This window comes from Poecilia latipinna, unplaced genomic scaffold (assembly GCF_001443285.1).
Source record: "Poecilia latipinna isolate Pla-1442-1.1 unplaced genomic scaffold, P_latipinna-1.0 Scaffold1637, whole genome shotgun sequence".
Classification (NCBI taxonomy): domain Eukaryota; kingdom Metazoa; phylum Chordata; class Actinopteri; order Cyprinodontiformes; family Poeciliidae; genus Poecilia; species Poecilia latipinna.
Window position 1 is genome coordinate 69885 of NW_015114253.1, and position 20641 is coordinate 90525.

Below are 20641 nucleotides of genomic sequence, written 5' to 3' on the forward strand. Positions count from 1 at the left end.
ATTTATAATACATGTTGAAAACCATGCCTAATTTTTTTTCTTCATTTGTCAAAATTATGAATGCTTTTGAGTGGAAAGGTTTTACCACATTTATGCCTGTGTCATAGCAGATATGTGTCCATGTCCATGAGTACAGTATCCGTGTTGCTGTCTGCTTTAGCTCACTCTTCTAGGTCACTGAAAAGACAATATACATCTGTGTCCCTTCATTCATGAGCCATCCAGTTATTTCCGGAGTGCCGACTGGCAGATGCCAGCGCTTCAGCTGCTCTGTTTGAGAGTCGGCCCATGCCAAGCAAGAGCCTTCATCCTCCAACGGCCCAGCTCTCCTCTGTGCTTTAGCACTCCTACACCATATGTCCTTGGTAAAGGAAAGACCCCTTCCCCCCCTTCCGACACCCGTTCCCCCCTCCCTCCCGTCTCTAGTCCCACCACAGAAGATGCTGATCTGGCAAAATCTCTTTGCTGCCCCATCAAGTCCTGATCTTTATCTATTTCCCACATGTGCATTTTCTAAGGTCCCAAAGCAAAAGTGTTTGATTTCACCTTTTTTTCTTAAATAAATATATATAAGGGGGGTTTAAATTCTCAAAAGCATCCCAGGGGCAAACAGCTAAATCTGCTGCCATGACTTTATTCTGGTGCGCTGGTCTCATGTGCTGCCACTGCATCTTTTTTCACTTCTGCAAATCTTGACTCAGTCCTCCAGATGGGAAAACCTTACTATGACTCACATCTTGAGAGCAGCTCAAGGATTCTGTATAATTCAAACTATTGTCCATCCTCTACTTATCTTGGTTGCCTGTATGTGTGCATTTGAGTTTGTTGACGATAAACTATCCATCTGCATGCGTCTGTGGGCGGGCTGGAGGTAGACTGACACATTTCCTTCACCATGTTACCATAAATCTATTGAAGGCAGCTTTCAATGTCATGGCAAAGTACAATACAGCGCTCATTTCTCTAGAGAGGGACAGAGTGTGGGGGGGGCTTTAATGGAGGCTGCACGAAAGAGACGATCAAGAGAGAAAGAACATAAGAGGTCACAAGGGTTGGGTCAGATGGCAAAATTAAGAGACAAATAGGGAATTTGATGTAGGAACGACAGTTTTTCCTTTAATGCTTTTGATCTGTGGCACCTGAAAGAGTTCAACATGCAAAAAAAACCAAAAGGATTGCGGGGCATGGAGGCACTGTTAGATCTCAAATCCGCCCTTTCTGTGCAACATCAGGCAGAGACAGGCACAGCGGCACAGCAGCAGGCATTCTTGCAAGCATAAGGGAAGCAGCGATCAGGGTAGCAATCCAAGCACATTTACCAGAGGAGGCGAGAAGAAGGAGGGAAGGGGAGGGATCGAAGGAGGAGGAGAGGGGATGAGAGGGAGCAGATCTATGAGCGGAGAAGGTACAGAGGAGAAGGGGAGGGAGGAGGCGGGAGGGAGGGGGGTGTTGCATGCTCACAGAGTGTGACAGAGATAGAGCGAGAAAGCAAGGAAGCAGGCTCAGGGACAGAGAGGAGAGCACAGAGCTCCGAGAGAGGAGATGGAGCACTGAGGCAGAGGCAGCAGGAAGGACTGAGATCTGCACGCAAATGTGAATAGAAGAGAGACAGGAGGGAATCAGTGGAGGTGGAAGAGGAGGAAAGGGAGGGGGGGAGTGATGCCAGATGATGGAACCTAGAAACAGGTTGGACAGCTTTCCATTCCTGCCCTCTGCAGCAGACATGACTCTGGGCTCTGGACTGTGCCGAAATTAGCCAGGGGGACGACGGCGGGCAGGACAGAGGGTCTTCGGAGAGCTGCCTCAGGTTCAGTCTTGCTGGATGCAGTAAGGCAGCTGATTTATTACTGAGGGGCTGGGTGGCAGCGTGTTTGCAAGTGTGTGCGTGTGTGTGTGTGTGTGTGCAGGATTTTATGGGTCTGTGTGGCGCTCCAAGCTGCGGGGAGCGACCATTCCTCCAGTCATAAAGTGACATTCAGCAGGCAGGAGCTTTGTGTTCTGGTGTGGGTCTGCAGTCCACCGTAGGAAGTAGGAGAGAGGGAGTCGGAGCTGTCATCGAGCATAAACTATGTGTGTGTGCGCTTACGGTGAGCTTAGTCAAAGTGGATCAGCTCTATGTGTTGTGTGTGAGTGTTTAGGGTAGAGCAGCAAGGGTGCAGCAAAGACAAAGATACACAATGCAAGGACGAGTGGCGAATGACACCAATGGCCGAGAGTGCAGCTGAAGTACAAGGAGTGCCCCAGGGGTAGAAGGGGACGAAGGAGAGAGAGGGAGAGAGAACAGCTAGAGGACAGAAAGAGGAAAGTGGAACAGTGCGAGGGTGATCATGGCTGTCGTACAGTGAGCTATAGCATATGCTGTAGCGCAGAGCGCTGCTGCAGGGGGGAGGACAAGCATCACTGCACTGTGGAGGAGGTACTGGAGAGGTGGTGGGGGGGGGGATGCAGTGAGTTCAGCACCCAGAAAGGGGACGCACCATAGGACAGTCCCAGAAGAAGACACCAACGCCGAGACAAGAAGCCAGGTCAGCGAGTAGAGGTCAGAAAGGACCTGGTGCTCGGTTCAGCCGGTCATAGGCTGGTCCTGCGGGCCAGAGGAAAGCCGAGGGTCCTGTTTCCTGTGACGCCGCTGCTGCCGGTCCATCACCATGGGAGAATGGACTATCCTGGAGAGGCTGCTGGAGGCAGCTGTCCAGCAGCACTCCACCATGATCGGGAGGTAAGGCACTGACCGGCATAAAAAAGTTCCTCTCTCACGTTTGTGTTGTTTCAGTGATATTAACTCGAGGTGTGTGCTTTCATGTACAGTACAGTACCTGTGTTGTTTGGAGACCCCCCCCCCCACCCTAAACCCACAGCTCCTCCTCCAGGCTTGTCCCAGAGCTCTTCCCTCATTTTCTATTTCCACCCTCTCCTCACAATTATCCACCTCTCGCATCGCTAGTTAAGGGATAAACTAATTGCACATAATCAATACCAGGCTTTGATAAGCATTATGGTTAATGCAGAGAGGGTCCTTAGTTGATACTAGCTAATAGCCTGGGTATTGATAGATTGAGCTTGGCCAAAGACCAACAGGACAGAAGGAGGAGAGGGGAGTAGAAGTGAGAGAGCAAAGATGTGGAAGATGAAAGCAAGGTGAGGAAGGTAGAAATCAAAGGTGGGAGAGATCGACATTTGAAGAGTTTTTGTGTTTAACTTTTAGAAAAAGTTTGTTAGCTTCTTATGGCCTGCACTAACCTTCCTCCTTATGATCATAAGCTGGGATAGCTTCTTATGTCCACAGCGAGAACAGTTTGCAGTGATGAGGTGAAGAAGAAAAAAGGTTCTTCTTAGATTGTGAGTCGGGACATGCTGTGGAGACGCTCTGTACAATCTGCGTGAAATATGTGCTCCACATCATCTCTGTGTGATTAATGGGATGCAAAAGTGGAATTTTCCGCTCGACTGAACGCCATCCAAACGTCCCACTTGGATGTTCATTTGGAAAAGTGAACGTTGCCCAGCCTGTGAAACCAGGATGCATCAGAGTGTCATTTGAGAATATTCTCATTAGAAGACAAAGAAAATAGGAAACCTTTGAATCAGTTAATATGGCTGCTCTCTCTTCATTAACCCTGATCACAGGTAGTCTAGAGGGAGGGCATTCGCTAATCTTCTCCTTTCTAATGTGGCTCTTTTCTTACCCCTTGAAGAAGCAGGAACTGGCTAACACAGTGCCCTGCTATTTAAAAAACAACAACATTTTGTCACAATATAACCACAAACTTTAATGTATTTCATTGTTTTTCATTTGATAGAACAATACACTGATGATGATACTGCAGTGCGTTATAAAGCATAAGCTACAAAATCTAAGAAATGTACCATGCAGATTTATTTTATCCCCTTAACCGTGATACCCATAAATACAATCTAGTGCTATCAGGTATCTAAAGATGCCACCTAAACTGTGTGTCTCAGTAACAACTCCACCAGATACTTTTGTCCCTCTAAAGCTTCCATAAAAGCAGGCAAGAGGTGCATTGTAACTTTGAAGGAACTGCAGAGATCGACAGTTCAGGTGGGCGGATGCAATATTACTTGTGCACTCAACAAATCTGGCCTAAAGATGGAAGATAAAGAGCAAGAAGAAAGCCGTTGTATTTTTACATCAAGTCATGCAGGGGACACAGCAACCATGAAGAAGAAAGTGCCCTAATCATCTGAGACCAGACTTTTTTTTTTTGCTACATGCAAAACACCGTGGATGGAAAAGTAACATTTCGAATTACTCTGAAAACACCATTCCCAGTGTGAAACATGGTGGTGGCAGCGTCATGCTGTGGGGATGATTGGTAGAGTTGAAAGAAGGTACAGTTGGTCAGAATGGTGGCTATAACTGCGTACCACATTTTTCATATGATTTTTAAAATATTTATTATATAACAACAACATCAGTAAAAGTCAATAAAAGCAGTATTAAGTCATGTTTATATATTTTTTTTTACTCTACAGTTGTTTGGCACTTTGTGTAGGTCTGTCATATAACATCCAAATGAAATACATTGCAGTTTGTGGTTATAAGTGATCAAATGTGAAAAACTATAATATGTGAAAACTTTTGTAAGGCTCTATACGTACATTATAAATAATCTGCCAAATTTATGATACCGCGACTGCGTCAAAGCAGCACAGATGATGTAGGTCTCTGAGACAGGGGTGGAATATTTTGGGACGTGTGTCCTGTCAGCTTTAGATGTGCCCCTGATCCAACACCAGATTCAAATAATTGAATTATCTCTGCATGTGTGTCCGGCGTGTGGGAGACGCCTACATGCGGGACACCAGCCAGTGAGGAATGAGTGATCTGGACTGAGGCATTCCCTGTGGTAGGGAGTTCCCTTCCAACCAAGAGATTTCAGCCAGTTCCTATTTGTTTACTGAAAGAGGAATGACCTATGGATGGTCTAATGTTTTGGTGGGATGAAAACCTGCAAACCAGCTTGATTTAGAGGTGAATTAAGCAATATCTTGGTTCATATAAATCACAAGTTTCCTTTCCACTCTTGGTTTCGTTGCCAATTCTCAGCAAGCTACTTCTAGACCTGAATCGCTACCCAGACATTTTTCTAACTCTGAGCATCAGCCAAAGCAGAGTTGGCTGTTGAGCAGGAGCTAAGACGAGCTTGCCCACCTTCGTGACAATTTCACCAAACTTGGAGAGCTGGTGAAGGAAGTCGGCCCTTTAGGAAAACAAAATGGTACTCATATTTTTCTCCTGAGCCAGAGGAGCAAACAAAGGCTAAAGCGACAGTGAATATTGGAATTACATTCAACAGGTGGCCAGACAAAGGAGACCAAAGGGATGTCCGTGTTGCTCTGTTTCTGCTGGATATGTGAGTAGGCAACTGTTTGCTAATATGTCAGCCATAACAACTTCATAAGCTAGATGCTAACTGTTGTGAACATGTTTTGGAGTCTTTCCGCCCCCTAGTGGTCAAAATAAAGAGAAAAAAAAGAGACTTAAAGCAGCTTTGAAATCCTGTCCTGAATAAATGAAGGCTGAAAATCAATCTCTGGATAATTCAAGCCACCTACAGTCTTACAGAGGCACAGAAGCAACTCTCAATTTGTCTGCTACTTCTCTCAAAAATCATAATGAACACTCTGAAGATGTAATGCTTTCCTGTAACCTTCAGGCATGTGAACATTATAAAAGGTTAACTCATTTAAAAAAAAATAAAGTACCACAGTTAAGGAAGCAGTGCTTTTCTAATTGGTGCAGATCAATTCTCCATGCCTTTTTTTTGTCTTTCAGTGTTGAGAACTATCATACAGAAAGCTTTCTATATGACATAAATTTAGCTATCTAAACGATCCCATGAGCTAGAGAAAACAGCACTCCCCTCCCCTCCATAGGGAGTAGTTTTACAGCAACCACAGCTATGCGATACAGTGCTGATTACGCTGAGATGCTTTGTAAATAATCCCTCTGTATTTGGCCTCCCTCAGACTGTGTTTGTCCTACATGGCTCTTTCTAGTTGATCTCAGGGTATTAATTGTTACATTAGGAGCTTCCCAGTCTGTCTTCGATTCACTTTGACTAGGAAATAGGAGACAAGCTATATTGTCTTTTGTATTCACGTTGTACATCATTTTTGGTCATAGATCCCTGAATTTTTTTTTTTTTTTTCATGTGTTTTTGATATCTAGCCTGTCTGCAGGAAACCCTAATTAAAAATAGTGAAGCGTACAGTAATTTCCATAATATAAGTATTTAACTAGATTATTGCAGCTTATCATGAATCGATGGTCTGGATCTGGGCTTTCTACCTATAGAGAGGCAATTATTTATTTATTTATTTATTTATTTATTTTTGCAGTTTTAACAAATCTACTGAAGATAACAATTTGATTCCAAATCCTAAGCATGTGTCTGCATGGTCAGAACATTACTGACACCTTCCACATTAAATTATGACACTGATGTCTATGGACGTACCAGCAAATTGGAGAATTGTTCACCACTGGCACGGTTTTGTGCTGTGGAGGTGCCTCTTAGATTGTTACTGAGCCACTCCACACCAAATTACATACAAATTTACGCACTGACCTCTATGGGTTGAAAGGTTCAAGTCTACTGCACCACTGACCACCCCCAGCGGTTTAGTTGGGGGTGGTCAGGTGTGCTCCATTGCACTTGTGAACATAAACAACTGTGATGTACTGTGGCACCGTTGTGCATTGTGAAGCCTAACACTTCACAGGGTGTGGCCAGAGCATGCGGCCACTGTCGGAAAGACCGCATCACGACTTAGGAGCGTCCAGCCTGTGTGTGTCGTTTTTCCTTTTTTTGTTTTCAACAGTTCTGCATGTGTGTGCCTGCAGCACAAACACTGTGTGTTTCCCCGAGTAGAAATAGAAGATGTTTCCCTTTGACTGAAAAGTCTTCCCCGCATCACCCTGAAAACACGGTTGCATGCCTGTCATCTTTTTTGGAGCGCCAATCAACAAATGTAGCTCCTCTGTTCGAATGACTAGACTGTCTGATGAAGCTACAATTAAGCTGATTCTTAATTGTAGGTTTTAAGCTAACCTATGCCCAGGCATAGGACAGGTAATTAGCCCAGGAATACAGAAATAGAATCGGACCATCTTCATGGCGCGGCATAGGTTAGCTTAATTACGGTCTTGGAAGGAGAATGACAACTGAGAATTGCTTCTGTGCCTCTGACTAACCACAGGTGCTGTGCGTATGGGTGACTCATTCAGAGAGTGATGTTATGTATTGCGATCTGACTGGTCTGTGTACAGTGTGTGCATGGATAACCTAAGTCTGTAATCATGACTACGCAGATAAAGGAAGCATTGTCAAGGCTGCAATAACCCTGTTTGCAGATCAGAACCTTGTGCTTAAAGTTACAACGATGTGGGACTTTGAAGCATTAAATATGTTGAAAATAAGCCGCAGCCTGTCTCAGCTGCTCTGTCAGTTTGGGGAATTAATGACATTTTTGGTTGTAATGGGCAGAGGGAGCTTCCTAAGAGGACAGAGCCAGAGCTATTTGTGCACTCTATGTATTTAATTAAAATACATGCTTACAGAGATATTCCAGCCTATTTGATTAGGATTCATAATGGAAAGTACTTAAGTAGCATTAGTCAGCACCGTGCTGCCTGTGCTGTGCCTTGTGTGGATCTCTAAATGCATAACTGTCACAAAAATGAATAACAGATTTTATACTGAGGGCACAGCTGTCTTAAATTGATTTGGCAGCCTTGATAATGTTGGTGGTCGTTTTGTGTCTCATGGGTTTATACATAATTTATTGATGAATCTTCTATGTTTCCACCTCTGTGAAAAATGTACAAATCCTGATTTGTTCATAAAAGGTCTTGAATTTTTTTTTTTCTTTTCAAAAATAACCCTTAAGATTCAGGATTTCTTTTTGTCATATTACAATCACGGCTTTAAAGTTTTTGATTGAAATTTTATCTAACAGACCAACACATAATTATGAAAGATAGGACACATAGTTAGATCTGAAAAGTGTGGTGTGTACTTCTGAGTTGATGGTTTCTAAAACCTCCTTCAGATGAAAATACAGCTGCAGCTAGGGGTTTTGGAAAGCTTTGCACAACTGGAGACAACTAGAGTTGATGGAATGCAATAACACCTTCCAAGTCTTGCTACAGCTTCTCGATGGTCTGGACTTTGACTAGGCCATCTAGACATGGATATGCTTTGATCTAATCCATTCCATTGTTGCTTTGGTTTTGTATTTAGGGCTCATGTCCTGCTAAACCCAGTGCCAAGTGTTTTGCAACCTCAAACTGGTTCTTTTCCTGGATTGCCCGCTCTAGCTCCAACCATTTTCTCATGACGTCGACCATCTCTTCTGTTATTCTTGGAGAGAAGCGTCTCTCACAGCATTGCTATACCAATTTTCCATTAAAGCATATTTTACAGGGTGCACAACTAGTTTATTTCAATAGAAAAAAACAAAACAAATGTAGACCCACATTTTCATGCTGGTATTTGTGAAAAAATTTCAAAACCGTGTATTATTTTCCTTTCACTTCACAATCACACACTACTCAGTGTTGGTCTATCACAAAAAAGATATCCCATAAAATGCATTTAAGTTAGTGGTTGTAATGTGACAAAGTGTTAAAAGTCCAAGGAATAGTCTATTAATAGTTCTTGCACCATACAAGTGATTTTTTTTTTTTATACACACATTACAATTTGTACATAATGCAAATACAGTGCTTGTTCCTGCAGGGAAAACAAATGCTTATTAACTGCACTGATCTGCCAAAAGGATAACTAAATGTGGATGGCTGGAGTCTAGCATCTCCCACCATCTGCTTTTGTTCGATTTTTTTTTTCATCCCCCTGTGTGATGTCAGCTATGCAGAACAGTAACACAATACTGACAATAAAAAACCTAAGCCATTAGCTCTAACACACAGCGTACTTGAGAAAAAAAAAAGTATTTACATAATACATAATGCACAGGTTAACCAAGGGTTACCCAGCGGATGCTCCTTAATGTAATAGGATTTGATGTCTTGCAGGTAGGGGGAAAAAAAGGGAAGGGAGGAAGGAAAGAAAGGAAGAGTGTCGATGCATCTTCAACAAGACTGCAATGCTGTAGTCACGCCAGCGCCAAAGACTAATAGAGGAGTAAGAAAGCACACGAGGCAGCAATAAATGGAAGCATAGAAGGATCTAAGGAAAGATCAAATGATAAAGCCTGCCAATGGATAAAAAGGAGAAGTTGTGGAGATAGAACAACAAAAAGAAAAAAAAAACTGCATTTAGGGAGAGTAGGACGCAGAGGAAGCAGAAAAAGTTTTCTCTCCGCAGAGGCTCGGTCCAGGGAATCTGTGTCAGAGCTGCTTCCTTTTGGAGCCGGTGCTGAAATAAAGAGAAAAAGAGGCAGATTATGTGTAACATGAATTTAGGAGTTTAGCTAAAAAAAAACAAAAAACTTTTTGGTATGCTAATTTCTTACTCAGCATATATAAGAGGCATTTTTGTGTAAAATAAAGTTGGTGTAAATGTCCAAATCAGTCCCCCCCACTTCATATCCTATACAAGCATAACAAACTCAATCTATTATTTATAATCTATCACTTCTCACTTCAGCATTAGAAGTCATAAATTCTTAATAAATGTTGTGCGCTGCCTGTTTCGAGTTGCAACACGTGTCAAGTCATTCATTAAAAATGGATGCAGAACTGACCGGCCTTTTTATGCGGAGAACAAAGTGGCAAACGAAACGCCTCGCTGCCGCGAAAGCTCGGAAAAAAAGGGAAAGGAGAGCCGCGCAATGCTGGATGACACTTGGAAATCCTTGTTTGCTGAATTTAAGAGCAGAAAGCACACAGTGTCTGCCGCTTTTCACTCTTGTGGGTTTTAAAGGACACATTCTCTTCACTTTTCCCCTATATGGGTCAGGATATCCACAAGACGGAAGTACCCTGCATTAAGGAGGGCACTCTAGTTCTCCTAAAATAATCCAAGACACAAGAATGCTCTGCTAGAATTGAGGGCATCACCATATCAGAAACACGAAGACGGGACACATTTCATGTAACTTTCAAAAGCCTTACTCTGAGAAAGACCCGTTCTGCCGCAGAGAGGGATTTTGATGCAAAGGGGAACATTGTCACCAATATTCAAGCGACGGGTTAGAAATCGTAATCCATCATCCACTGCTGCTGTGATTTGAAATGAAGTGTTTCTGCATGCGTCCAGAGTCGCCATTGCTTTATTTGTGCAGTAATAGCTGATGCTGAATATCATTGATTATTCTATTCGACGGGGCGATTTTTGCAGATAAGCAGAGTTCGGCTTTAGTTCAGCACCGGCTGTTATTCGTTTTAGCAACCAATCAGCAATGTGTCTTATTTGTGCAGATTTTATAAGGCGCTACGTATGTGAACTCTATGAATCACATGCATGATTCATATTTCCATAACTTGGCACATGTAAGGAGGCATTTACAACTCCCAAGCATCCATGTCAGTACATTACTGCTTGTTCTATTGGACTGTAAGCTGATTGAACTGAGTCTTTAGAGATTACCTGGCAAAGACTAACAATAGGAGTCTAACCAAATCAATGAAACTGCCTGTAAAACAAACCAACCTTTCAAACTGCGAGAACTAAAGAATCTGTAACTGTACGTAACCCTCCATCCATCGGGGAAAAAGCAGGAGATTAGTTTTTTCCCTGCACTAATGTTGAGCTCCATATACGTAAAAACAGATATTTACTTTCTTGCAGATTTCAAAAATCATAAATTACCAAAAAAAAAACAGCGGTGATTAGCCAATTTCAGGTTAAATTTCACGACCCATGCACAGTCCAGCACAGTAAAATAACACTTCATTACCGCTGCATCCCACTTAACAGACTCACCAATGATGTTGCAGAATCCAGTTTTCTGGAGAGCAACAGCTATTTTATCAGTACATACAGTTTTTATTAAACTCACGTTTTCTCCTGCTGACGATGTTTTCATAGGGCTAAGTGCTAGGCTGGTGGTAGAATTTATTCTCTCTGTTTTGGTATGACTTGTTGATATTTTGGCCTGTCAGATATTTCAATAAAGTTTGAGGAGGTCACCTGTAGACAAATGAAAGATTTTATGGTTCCCTTTAAACGATAAAATTTAATGGCTAATGTTTCAGCCAAGGGCAACACAGGAGAGGCTGCATGGCACAGACAAACAGGAAGTGAATGTCACTGTCAAGGATATCGCGCAGCTTGTTGGGCTGAATCAGCAAAATAATATGCATATTCTGTTATAAAGTTCTGCAAACTGTAGCATTTTTAAATACAGCATTATAGCTGGGTTCAAACTGAAAATGTATGTAAAATTATTCCCATTGATAAAGCAAGATTAATTTGAGGGGTATACACGCTCAAAATAAAAAAAATAATTCAATAAGGATCTTAGTGGGTATTTGCATTTCCTGTCAATGGCTCGTGGGTGTTCCTCTCAGTCATGCACAGTAAATCAAATATGTAAAAAATATGTGGCCGTACACCACAGTCGGTTTTGACGTAGATCTGATTCGAAGCTTTCAAGTGTGAGCTGAGTTTCTAAATAACATGGAGGAAAAAGCGAGGGAGAAATATTTAAATGAGCTTTCGATTGTTGCTTTCCTTTCTGCTTTCTGCTAATGCTATCATGTGCACGAAATCAGAACGAGGTTGAACCCGTTTCTACAGAGCTGTTTGTTATGTCTGATTTATATTTTGCAGCAGGGCGATGACTGTAAAATAAAGATTAGGGTTTTCCACCTGCTGCGACTTGGAGTAAACCATCATAAATGGTCAAAGTAACAGGAAAAGCATTGAAAAAGTCGATTGTAACAATGGCTGTAATCCCAATCAACATTTTTATATTGCTTAATGAGAGGGGCAGACATTTTGACATTCCATTTTGTGTTAAATTATTTGAATTACATTGTTCATCACAACATTACGTAGTATAACCAAAGGTAGACAAAACAGCAGGGACTGACAGATCCTACATCAACAGCAACTTGTTTTTTAGGGTCACACAGGCAAAATCTCTGCGTTGAAAAATTCACAGCTGAACTTGTTTCAAGCTACGAAAACTGTAGCGAGTGAGTTGCCTGACAGCTTGAACTCCCTGTGATTTACTTTGGTGAAGTTTTTTTTTTTTTAATTTTCCCTGCAAAGCTTTAATTTTGAACAAAATTATTCATGGACATTTCAGTGTTAATGTCAGATCAGATTTTCTTCCACATCCTCGGAGACCCGTCCACATCTTCGCTTTCTCCTGCACAAGATGGCCAAGTGGGGCTGAGCCAAGCCGGTCGAGTCAGGGTCCAATATGACAGAAGAGGAAAACATGTCCGGGTCATCTGCTTCAGCTTTGTTCAGAGTACAACAAATAACAGATAACGTATTTTTGTTTAATTCAAACTAACATGTTTAAGGAAAAAATATATATATTATTGGAATATTTTCTACATAAATGGCTGCAGAAAGGTGACATTTAATTTAGCAAATGATTTTAATGGTGGATTGAATGTTTCCTAAAAACAAAGGGGGAGGTGAAGAAATAAAAGTAAAGCAATCACAGACTAATCTCCAAAAATAAATGTTTTGCTCTGAGTTAAAATCGTATTCCTGACATGTTTGTCTCAGAAATTCTGACGAGCAAATAAATGATTTATGGAATATTTTTTAAAAGCACTCATTTTGATCCAATCAGCATAAAGTGCTGGTTTGGACTCAAATGGAAATGCTGGTGTGATTCATTTGAAGCTTTATTTCAGATGTTCTGTACGCACAGGCATTGGCGTTCTTCGCTTGAATAGAAATGAAAGGGTAGTTTCAGGTGACATAAAGACAAATGAGATGTGGAAAAGCCGGACCTGGTGTGCGCCGCAGTCATGCATGGTTAGGCTGTGGAAATGACAGAAAAGCTGTGTTTAATCACAATCCTTTAGCTATTTCTTTTTTTTTTTTTACCTCATACCTGTTGGGCACCTCAATCTTTATTTTTCCTCCTTTTTCGCGTTCTTTATTCCTGTTAAACAGCTGGAGTTCAATTCCCTCAGAGATGCTGAATGAAGTAGTGAAATACTTCTCTGTGACTATTAATTCTTGTTATACGAACAAAACCTAGAGATTTTAATTCTAAAATCATAAGGAAACAACAGAATCTCTTACAAATCTGTTAATTGAAGCGCCTCAGCTGATGGAGCACAAATTTAGCCCATATTAAAAGTAATTGTTGCGCCCACTCTCAGCGGCACCCCTGGCTGCCGGCTTCACTGCCTGATACGTGGGCAAAGCCTGAAACTATTAACAGTTTAAGAGGGGAGTGCGGATGAGGAAATGAGGGATGGGAGAAAAGAAATGTCTGCGCTCTGATAATTAAGCTGCCTAATTTTGAGGCCTGGTAAGGTCTTTATTCATTACCCAGTGCCATCAGTAATCAGTGGAGCTTATTATTGAGAGCTTATGGGCGGGAGGGATATTTTTACCAACTCTAATCGCGAACACCCTTCCAGAAACTTTTGTAATAATTTACACCTTAAGTTTTGTTGCTAAAGGTGCAGTAAGTTAGTTTTCTGCTATGTAAATTATTCTCAATATGAACGCTCTCTTGAGTTAAGGTTTGGTTTTGAGCATTAGTGACCTGACAGCATCAAGAAAACCAAGAAATACAGAAAAAAGGTTAGGGAAAAAGTTATTGTGGAGCAAAATGATATATTTTTTAGAAAGATCCTTGTAATTCTGTGGTAACAAACCAAGGCTCGTTGAACTTGATCTATTTTTAGATTAAGAAAATTTAAGTTGATGTCTTTGAGAATTTACTAAAAGTTAAGAGACATTCTTGCTGCTTTTTTTTTTATAGCTGTAAACAAATACTTCACATCTCCACGAAAGCACAAACCCCACTGCAAAATATGGTGGTGGCAGTATCATACTGTGGGTACGCTTCCTGACACATGGAAGCTGGTTAGAAGAGATGGGAAGATCAGTGGAGTTAAAATCTTCATATTTCTGGTAACTTTTAGTAATTGAATCACCTAATTTTGGGGCGGGGTGAATGCTTCAGGACCGATTCTCTGATTCTGCATGCACAGAATGTTTTACATGTTTTAAAGCAAGCAACTATTTTATGCGAGAGGGAAAAGCAGTGTGTTTGCTGATGCATCTGCTCTTGTGCCATAGGGGGGCTCTGTTCTCCCTGAAGGCCTTCGGCAGCAGCTGTTGTATGAATGAAGTTTTTTTGTTTGTGTGTGTGTGTGTGTGTGTGTGTGTGTGTGTGTGTGTGTGTGTGCGTGAAAGCCTCTGGGAAAGACAGGGCTTGCATGTCCAGCCAACACACCAGCTGAAGAGCAGCAAGCATAAAGTGAAACACAAATCACGCAGGTCAGTCAGCAGACTCGTTCGAAGGGTTTCTTGAAGCGAAGCGCGACGCCCGTATCTCCGCTTCCTCCACTTGTCGTCCCTCCAGACCTTTACTTCTGCTTGCCCACAAGCCGCTGTCGGTCTTTGAAGTTTTAGGAAAATGCCAACTGTCGTCTCTGCGGCACAAATAGATAAAAATGAGAAGCTCTGAATGTGAAGCCACGTGGGGCGGGGGGAGAATGGGAGACACATCAGTTTTCTTCAAATCCTGAAACGTCTATTGGACAGCGATGGGGGATTTCAGAGGCCTCTGAAATTATAATCATTAGTCTCAACTAAGAGGCAGTCCTCTGGGAGGAAGGCAGCTAAATGAGGTGATGAGAAGGAGACTGATGTGGGTGATCTTTTTTTTTTTTTAACCCATCACTTAAAGAACCTTTTGCTGAGGGATCCATTTGTTGAAACGCCTGAATCTTTTTCATGTTGTCTTAAGCAATTTTGCTCAGCAAGTGAGTTTATTTTTAGAGCATTCCCTTGGGGCGTAAGAACACTTAAGATTCTGAACCCCCCTTTTTTTTCATTAATTAAATGGGGAAAAAAAGGGGGGTTATTGAATATTCTGCAGGTTCAGGCCTCTGGGCTTTACTGTCCTGATCTGCTCCAGCTAACAGTATTGGCTTGTTATTCTGCGGGACTTAAAACACTGATGTTTGCAGATAACCTCAGTGCACTGCGTTCTGCTAATGCAGCAATCCGCCTCATGCTGATTATCCTGTTACCCAGCGCTGGTGCACGCACGCACACACACACACACACACACACACACACTTTGTGTGTTTTCAGACGCTTGAAAACACACAAAGCGTTCAATACATGCAATGTCTTGGGATTTTTTCTTTTCTTTTTTTTTTTTTATGACAAAAATTGCTTCAGCACAGACTGAATGACCGTAGCTGCAGTATTGAACATCCACAGGTTAAATCTGCAAAGTAACCACTGAGGTGAACAAAGCTGCAGTGAGAAAACCGCAGCCAGAAACGGCTGCCGGCACTGCGACGTCAAACAAAAGGTTTACCCGCATTTGTCCTCAATAATATTGCAAAAGATCCAATCAATTAGACACATCAGTTTTCTCACTTCAAAATATTCTATTATTGTTTTAAGAAACAGATGTAAGTTAATTAGATCAGAGTTATAAAGTGAAAGAAGAAGTGTATAAATACAAATATTTTACACAGGACAAAATATGAAAAGTGTGGTGCCATTTGTATTCAGCCTTTCTTACCTTAACACCCCTCAATAAAATCTAATATGATTAACTGTTTTGGAAAAATTACTTCCTTGGTATATAAAGGATACATGTACATGAAACAGAATAATTATGGAAGAGTACCAAGAACATAAAGCAATGTTGGAAAAAAAAAGCCGTATAGCAACATGTTGAAGAAGGCGTTCTGCTCAGATGAGATCCAGACTGAACTTACAGTAAGATAAGGTGGTGGCAGTATGATGCTTTGGAGAAGAGAAGCTTGCCACAGTTTATGGGCGGGTAGATGGAAAACAAACAAACAAGCAGCCAGACCTTTAAAACCATTAAAAAAATAAAATAAAATAAATTATGGGTTACTTTCTGTTGGTCTTAGATTCAAAATCCCAGTAACATACACTGACGTGTGTGGTTGCAACTGATCAAATTGTCAAAAAAAAAGAAAAAAAAGTACAACACAGAAGAGTATTTCTGCAAAGCACTGCAAGTAGCTTATTTAAAAAAAAAAAAAAAAAAATCTACTTGGTATTTATGCAGCCGCTTTCCGCTTACAATACGCATAAAAGAAGGATATACAAGAAAAGCATAAAAAGAGTTACGAACACATGTTCAAACCTGACATGGAGGTAAAGAGCTTAACAAACCTCTTCACAATTTCAGCAACAGATTACAGAGCTGCTGCTCCCTCACGTAGGATGTGGTAACTGCTATTCTTAACATAAATAAGTAAAACACATAAAGAAAGAAAAAAATCTTTTTTGACCGTTTTGATACAGTATGAGTCATACTCTTGAAATATCTCTGAATACTGCAGATGTTTCTGTTTTATTTTCAGGAACTGAAAGGCGTTCAAGCCTCCATGAGTTCAGATCGTCACACGCTTGTAGTTTACGGTTAAACCTCCGATTCCTATCTGATTCTATTTCACTTAATTTTATAATCTAAGAAGATAAATCACCCGATGTGAAAAAAACAATTCTATAAAAACATATGTCATCATGTCAGGGACTTGAATTGTCTTACACCATCTGTGTAAAGGTTGTAGATTGTGTAACAGATCGCAGCAGCTTTAATTAAAATGAACAGCATACCGGTTAGTTTACTTTAAAGTACTAACAAAAGGCTCGCAGTATATGTGAGGTGAGAGTGTTTATAAAAGGAACGAAGCCACAAATGAATGCACACAGAAATGACTCTTGAGAGTTCAGACCACCACTAATTAAACCTCGGACCAGGCCACTGGTTTGCACCGAACATCTTGCATATTTCCAGTTGACTGCTAAGTGGTTATATGCTAAATTACGTTGCAGGGATCGTATACGTTGTTGATTATTGGTGAAACAAGCCATCTGTTGCGAAACAGCTTCTGTAATAGATCAGACAGAAACAGAAGCAACACAACAAAATCGTTTCCGCGTCAGAAAGCCGCCTCGTCTTTGAGTTCTTCACCATGTTAGCGTTGGAGGTAGGGGACTGAATTAGTTTTACCACGCAGTATGTGTGTAGTCTTTATTGACAAGGGGAAAAAGGTTGATTTTTAACTGAAACGCAATGTAACTTTTGTCGATTAAAACAGAATGTGAACAAATATTACAGTTAAATATATGCAACCAAAAACGTTCATGTCTGCTTGCATCAAATACCGAGTGGAGGTTTTCTATGCGAGGGAAATGGCTCTCCACCCAGAGTGTTATCGTATGTATGAGCGTTACACTGTTCAGCACCATAAAGAAAACGCTGCCCGACTGAGTGTTCCTGCATGTGTTTGCATTTCCACTAAATGGGAAATAGTTGCCCCCATGTTGGGGCACATTGCAAGCACAGTTTTCAAACACAGTTTCCATTTCCAAAAACAAAACTAAAAGGGAACTGTTCAAAATTATTCAGAGCTTTACGCAAGAAACGGCCAAAGGTGCATCAGTTTCCACTCAAACGCTTCGCTGCCGAACCTCCTGATCCTACCGAGGCTGAGCGAACAGAGCCACGACGCTTCATGTAAATTACATGCAAGATCTTAAATTCAAAACATGCAGGGAAGCTGCGCTCAGTCGGGTTATCAAGCACACTCAGAGTCAGCGTAGCATAGGCACTCACAGCTGCTTTGAGCACAGGCTGCTGGATGTGTTCACCATTTTGCACACATGGCTGAGTCTTTCTCTTTGTTTCTGCATCCCCGAGTCTGTCTTTAAAAAAAAAAAAAGTATCACACACAAGCTGATAAACACAGGTGGGGCAGAAACAGCCGTAATGCAACACTGCTCTATTTTAAGTCTGCTTTATGTCAACACATGCTCCTCTCTGCTCTTATCTTCACCTGCCTCTCACTTTGCTTTAACAAGCTGTCACCCCAGTCACGCTCTTCAGAGACGTTTATTATTTCCCTCCCCTAGGAAACCTGGATTCAGACACTTTCCCTTCGCTTTTATCAATCTTTGCAGTGCTTTTTTCCCCCTAACTTTGTTCTTTCCTCCTTCCAGAATTTTCCCCCTAGTGCAGGTAGAAAGTGTGGCAATCCACTTGTTCGTAAAAGAGACATCAATACCGCTTCACTTTAACCCTCCCTAGAAGCACGGATCCTTAGTGAATGCCATCTTCCAGGGGTTTTCTAACCTATTTTCTCTGTCCCCTAACTTGCACAGTGAGTGTCCCTGTTGTGCGCAGGAGCAAGTGTTTTAAAAGTGATTACCTCCTCCATGCAGGAGGGCTACAGGCACATCCTCTGCATTGTGGCGTGAGTATCGGGGAGCCCCCGTGATGCGCAGGCTTTCCTTGCTCATTAAAAAGAGCTGAGTGTGCAGCCCTAAAGCCCCAGTCCTCCTCCGCAGTGCCCAAGCTGGATCGACACCAGAATGTAACAGTGCAGCACATCAGTCTCTCAGAGGCCTTAAAAAGCAGCTGCACCACTCTGTAGCTCTGCTGCTCCCCGGACACGGCTTTCTATAACTGCAGCAGCGCTCTAATAATGCTCAATGGGAGGTCCTGACAGGTTTTAGAACAGCCACCCTCGACAGCTCAGCATTTATGCGTCGGGGAGAAAAAGCTGACAATAGTTTGACGACGTGAGTCTTGAAGGAGAGTCTTTGTTTTAACAAGTACAAAGAATTTAAAAGCGATGCGTTGCCAAAAGCGCTTAAACTGTGATGCTTAGACGTAGATTAAACCTTTCCTGGTGGCCATGAGGGTCAAAGTGCAGCAGCATGTAGAAAACCCTTCAGTGTAACAGAGAAGTTAATTGCGATCATTGTTGCAGTTGCGGTAAAAAGAGAATACACCATCAATAAGTTTAGCGGTTTATTTGTGCATGATAAAGGGTTTTGCTTCCTCCTTGTTTAATAAATAACAAGGTGGTGGAATCTAAGATTTGTGGGGTTTTTACACTTAAAAAACATTAACATAAAAAGTGAACATCTGAAGGTCCGTTCGTTTAAATGTTAAAACCCAGAAGGTTTTACCATGAATTTACCATTTACATGTCTCCAGGGGATTCGTTCACATTAATTCAGGTCAATTCAACTCGATTTAACAGAAAACCGCTTACAGCGCCAACACTCAAGTCACATGCCAGCCCACTTTAAAGAGGAGAACTACATTTGATTCAGTTTGGATCAAGCCAATCTCTTCCTGCAGCACAAATCATGTCAAACCAGAAACAATTTCATTTACATAAAATCCATGTAATTCAACTAACTTGGATTTGGTTACTAAATTTTAATTTCAGATAATTTAGAACTTCAGTCAGTGCAATCAGCTCCTCTGAGTGTAGTTAATCAATTCATCACTGTTCGGTTCAGTTCCTTTCAATAGAATATATTGCTACTCAACTCAGCTAAGATCAGTTGAATTCAGTTTGGTGAGTTTTCTTATTGCACCAGGACACAACCAGTTACTGTCAATGAAGCTCAATTCAATTCACTTCAGCCCAATTAGATTCAATTTAATGGAGGCAGAATCAGTACATGCCTCGTCACTTTAAAGAAAATAAAATCAATCTGATTAATTTTGTTTTTAATTAGGTGTTTTAAGCACAAATACATACACAAATTGTTCAGCTAATTTCTCCAGAACTCAGTCTTTTAAGTTTGTTTAAACTAAATTAATCTCAACTATGCTTATTTCAAGAATGCTCATTGTAATGTCCAAGTGAACAGAATTGAGTAAAGTTTAGTTTATTTCAGTTCATTGGAAATTAACTAACAGCAGTTAATTTAAACCCAACTCAGTTCAGTTCAGTTTATCTGAATTTAGGTCAACAGCAACAACTTTTGTTCTATTTATTACAGTTCAGTTTATTTTCACTTTGATTGAATGTTGAATGAAATTCAATTAATTAAGTTAAAATAAACTTAAAATTAAGTCACTTTAAGCTATTTATTAAAAAAAAATCAATTCAGTTCAGTTTAGTTCTGTTTAACTTCACATCCTATTTGTTTCACATCGAGTCATGCATTTATTTGTTTCTGTGTTTTCTGCAAAGTTTCTGCTTGATTGATGTGTTGAATCAATCACATCAATCCATTTTGTTCCATTTCGAAGGTTAAAGCTACTTGCTACAGGGAAAAAGCCATTTTAACTGTTATATGTAAAGATTACATATCTTAAGAGAAAGTGTCAACCTCTTCTGTTTTACTCTCTTGATCAGTGGTCTAACATGAACACAGTTTTACTGCATAGTTTGTTTCAGCATCTGAATAGTCACAGGATTGAACACAAACACAAGTAGTCTAAAACTTACTTTCTTGCTGAGTTTTCAAGTGATTAGTGACTAATAAAATTATTTTTATAGCTTCAGCTTAGAAAAAGTAAAAGTCACGAGCAAAAGGAAAAAATAATTTAGAATATAGTGAACAAGAATTTCAGCATCTAAACTGAACAGTCTCACTCACACAGACAGGTTTCCCAGCAGATTGGCACATCTGCTCCTCATTAACTGATGTCGTCTTTCTCCGCTCCCCTGCCTGCCTGTTCCTTCTTCTTT

General features: G+C 41.0%; 1 protein-coding gene and 1 long non-coding RNA gene across 3 annotated transcripts in view; one reads left to right on the plus strand and one right to left on the minus strand.

The window, feature by feature from the left end:
- The window catches only part of LOC106964186 (gap junction delta-2 protein-like), a 42996-nt gene that overhangs the window by 20535 nt on the left and 1820 nt on the right, over nt 1-20641 (plus strand). The window contains exons 3-4 of one of the 2 annotated variants that reach the window (XM_015059541.1): nt 2263-2719; nt 5322-5378. In XM_015059541.1, the coding sequence (XP_014915027.1) occupies nt 2649-2719; nt 5322-5378 (128 nt within the window). In that variant the 5' untranslated portion in view covers nt 2263-2648. Of the gene's footprint in view, nt 1-1425; nt 2720-5321; nt 5379-20641 lie in introns of those variants that run through there. The other variant, XM_015059542.1, reaches the window with a different exon arrangement.
- LOC106964192 (uncharacterized) lies at nt 9146-20634 on the minus strand. Its single transcript, XR_001428341.1, has 2 exons — nt 14377-20634; nt 9146-9407 (listed from the first exon to the last, which is right to left on the minus strand). It is a non-coding gene; the product is annotated as an uncharacterized LOC106964192 (long non-coding RNA).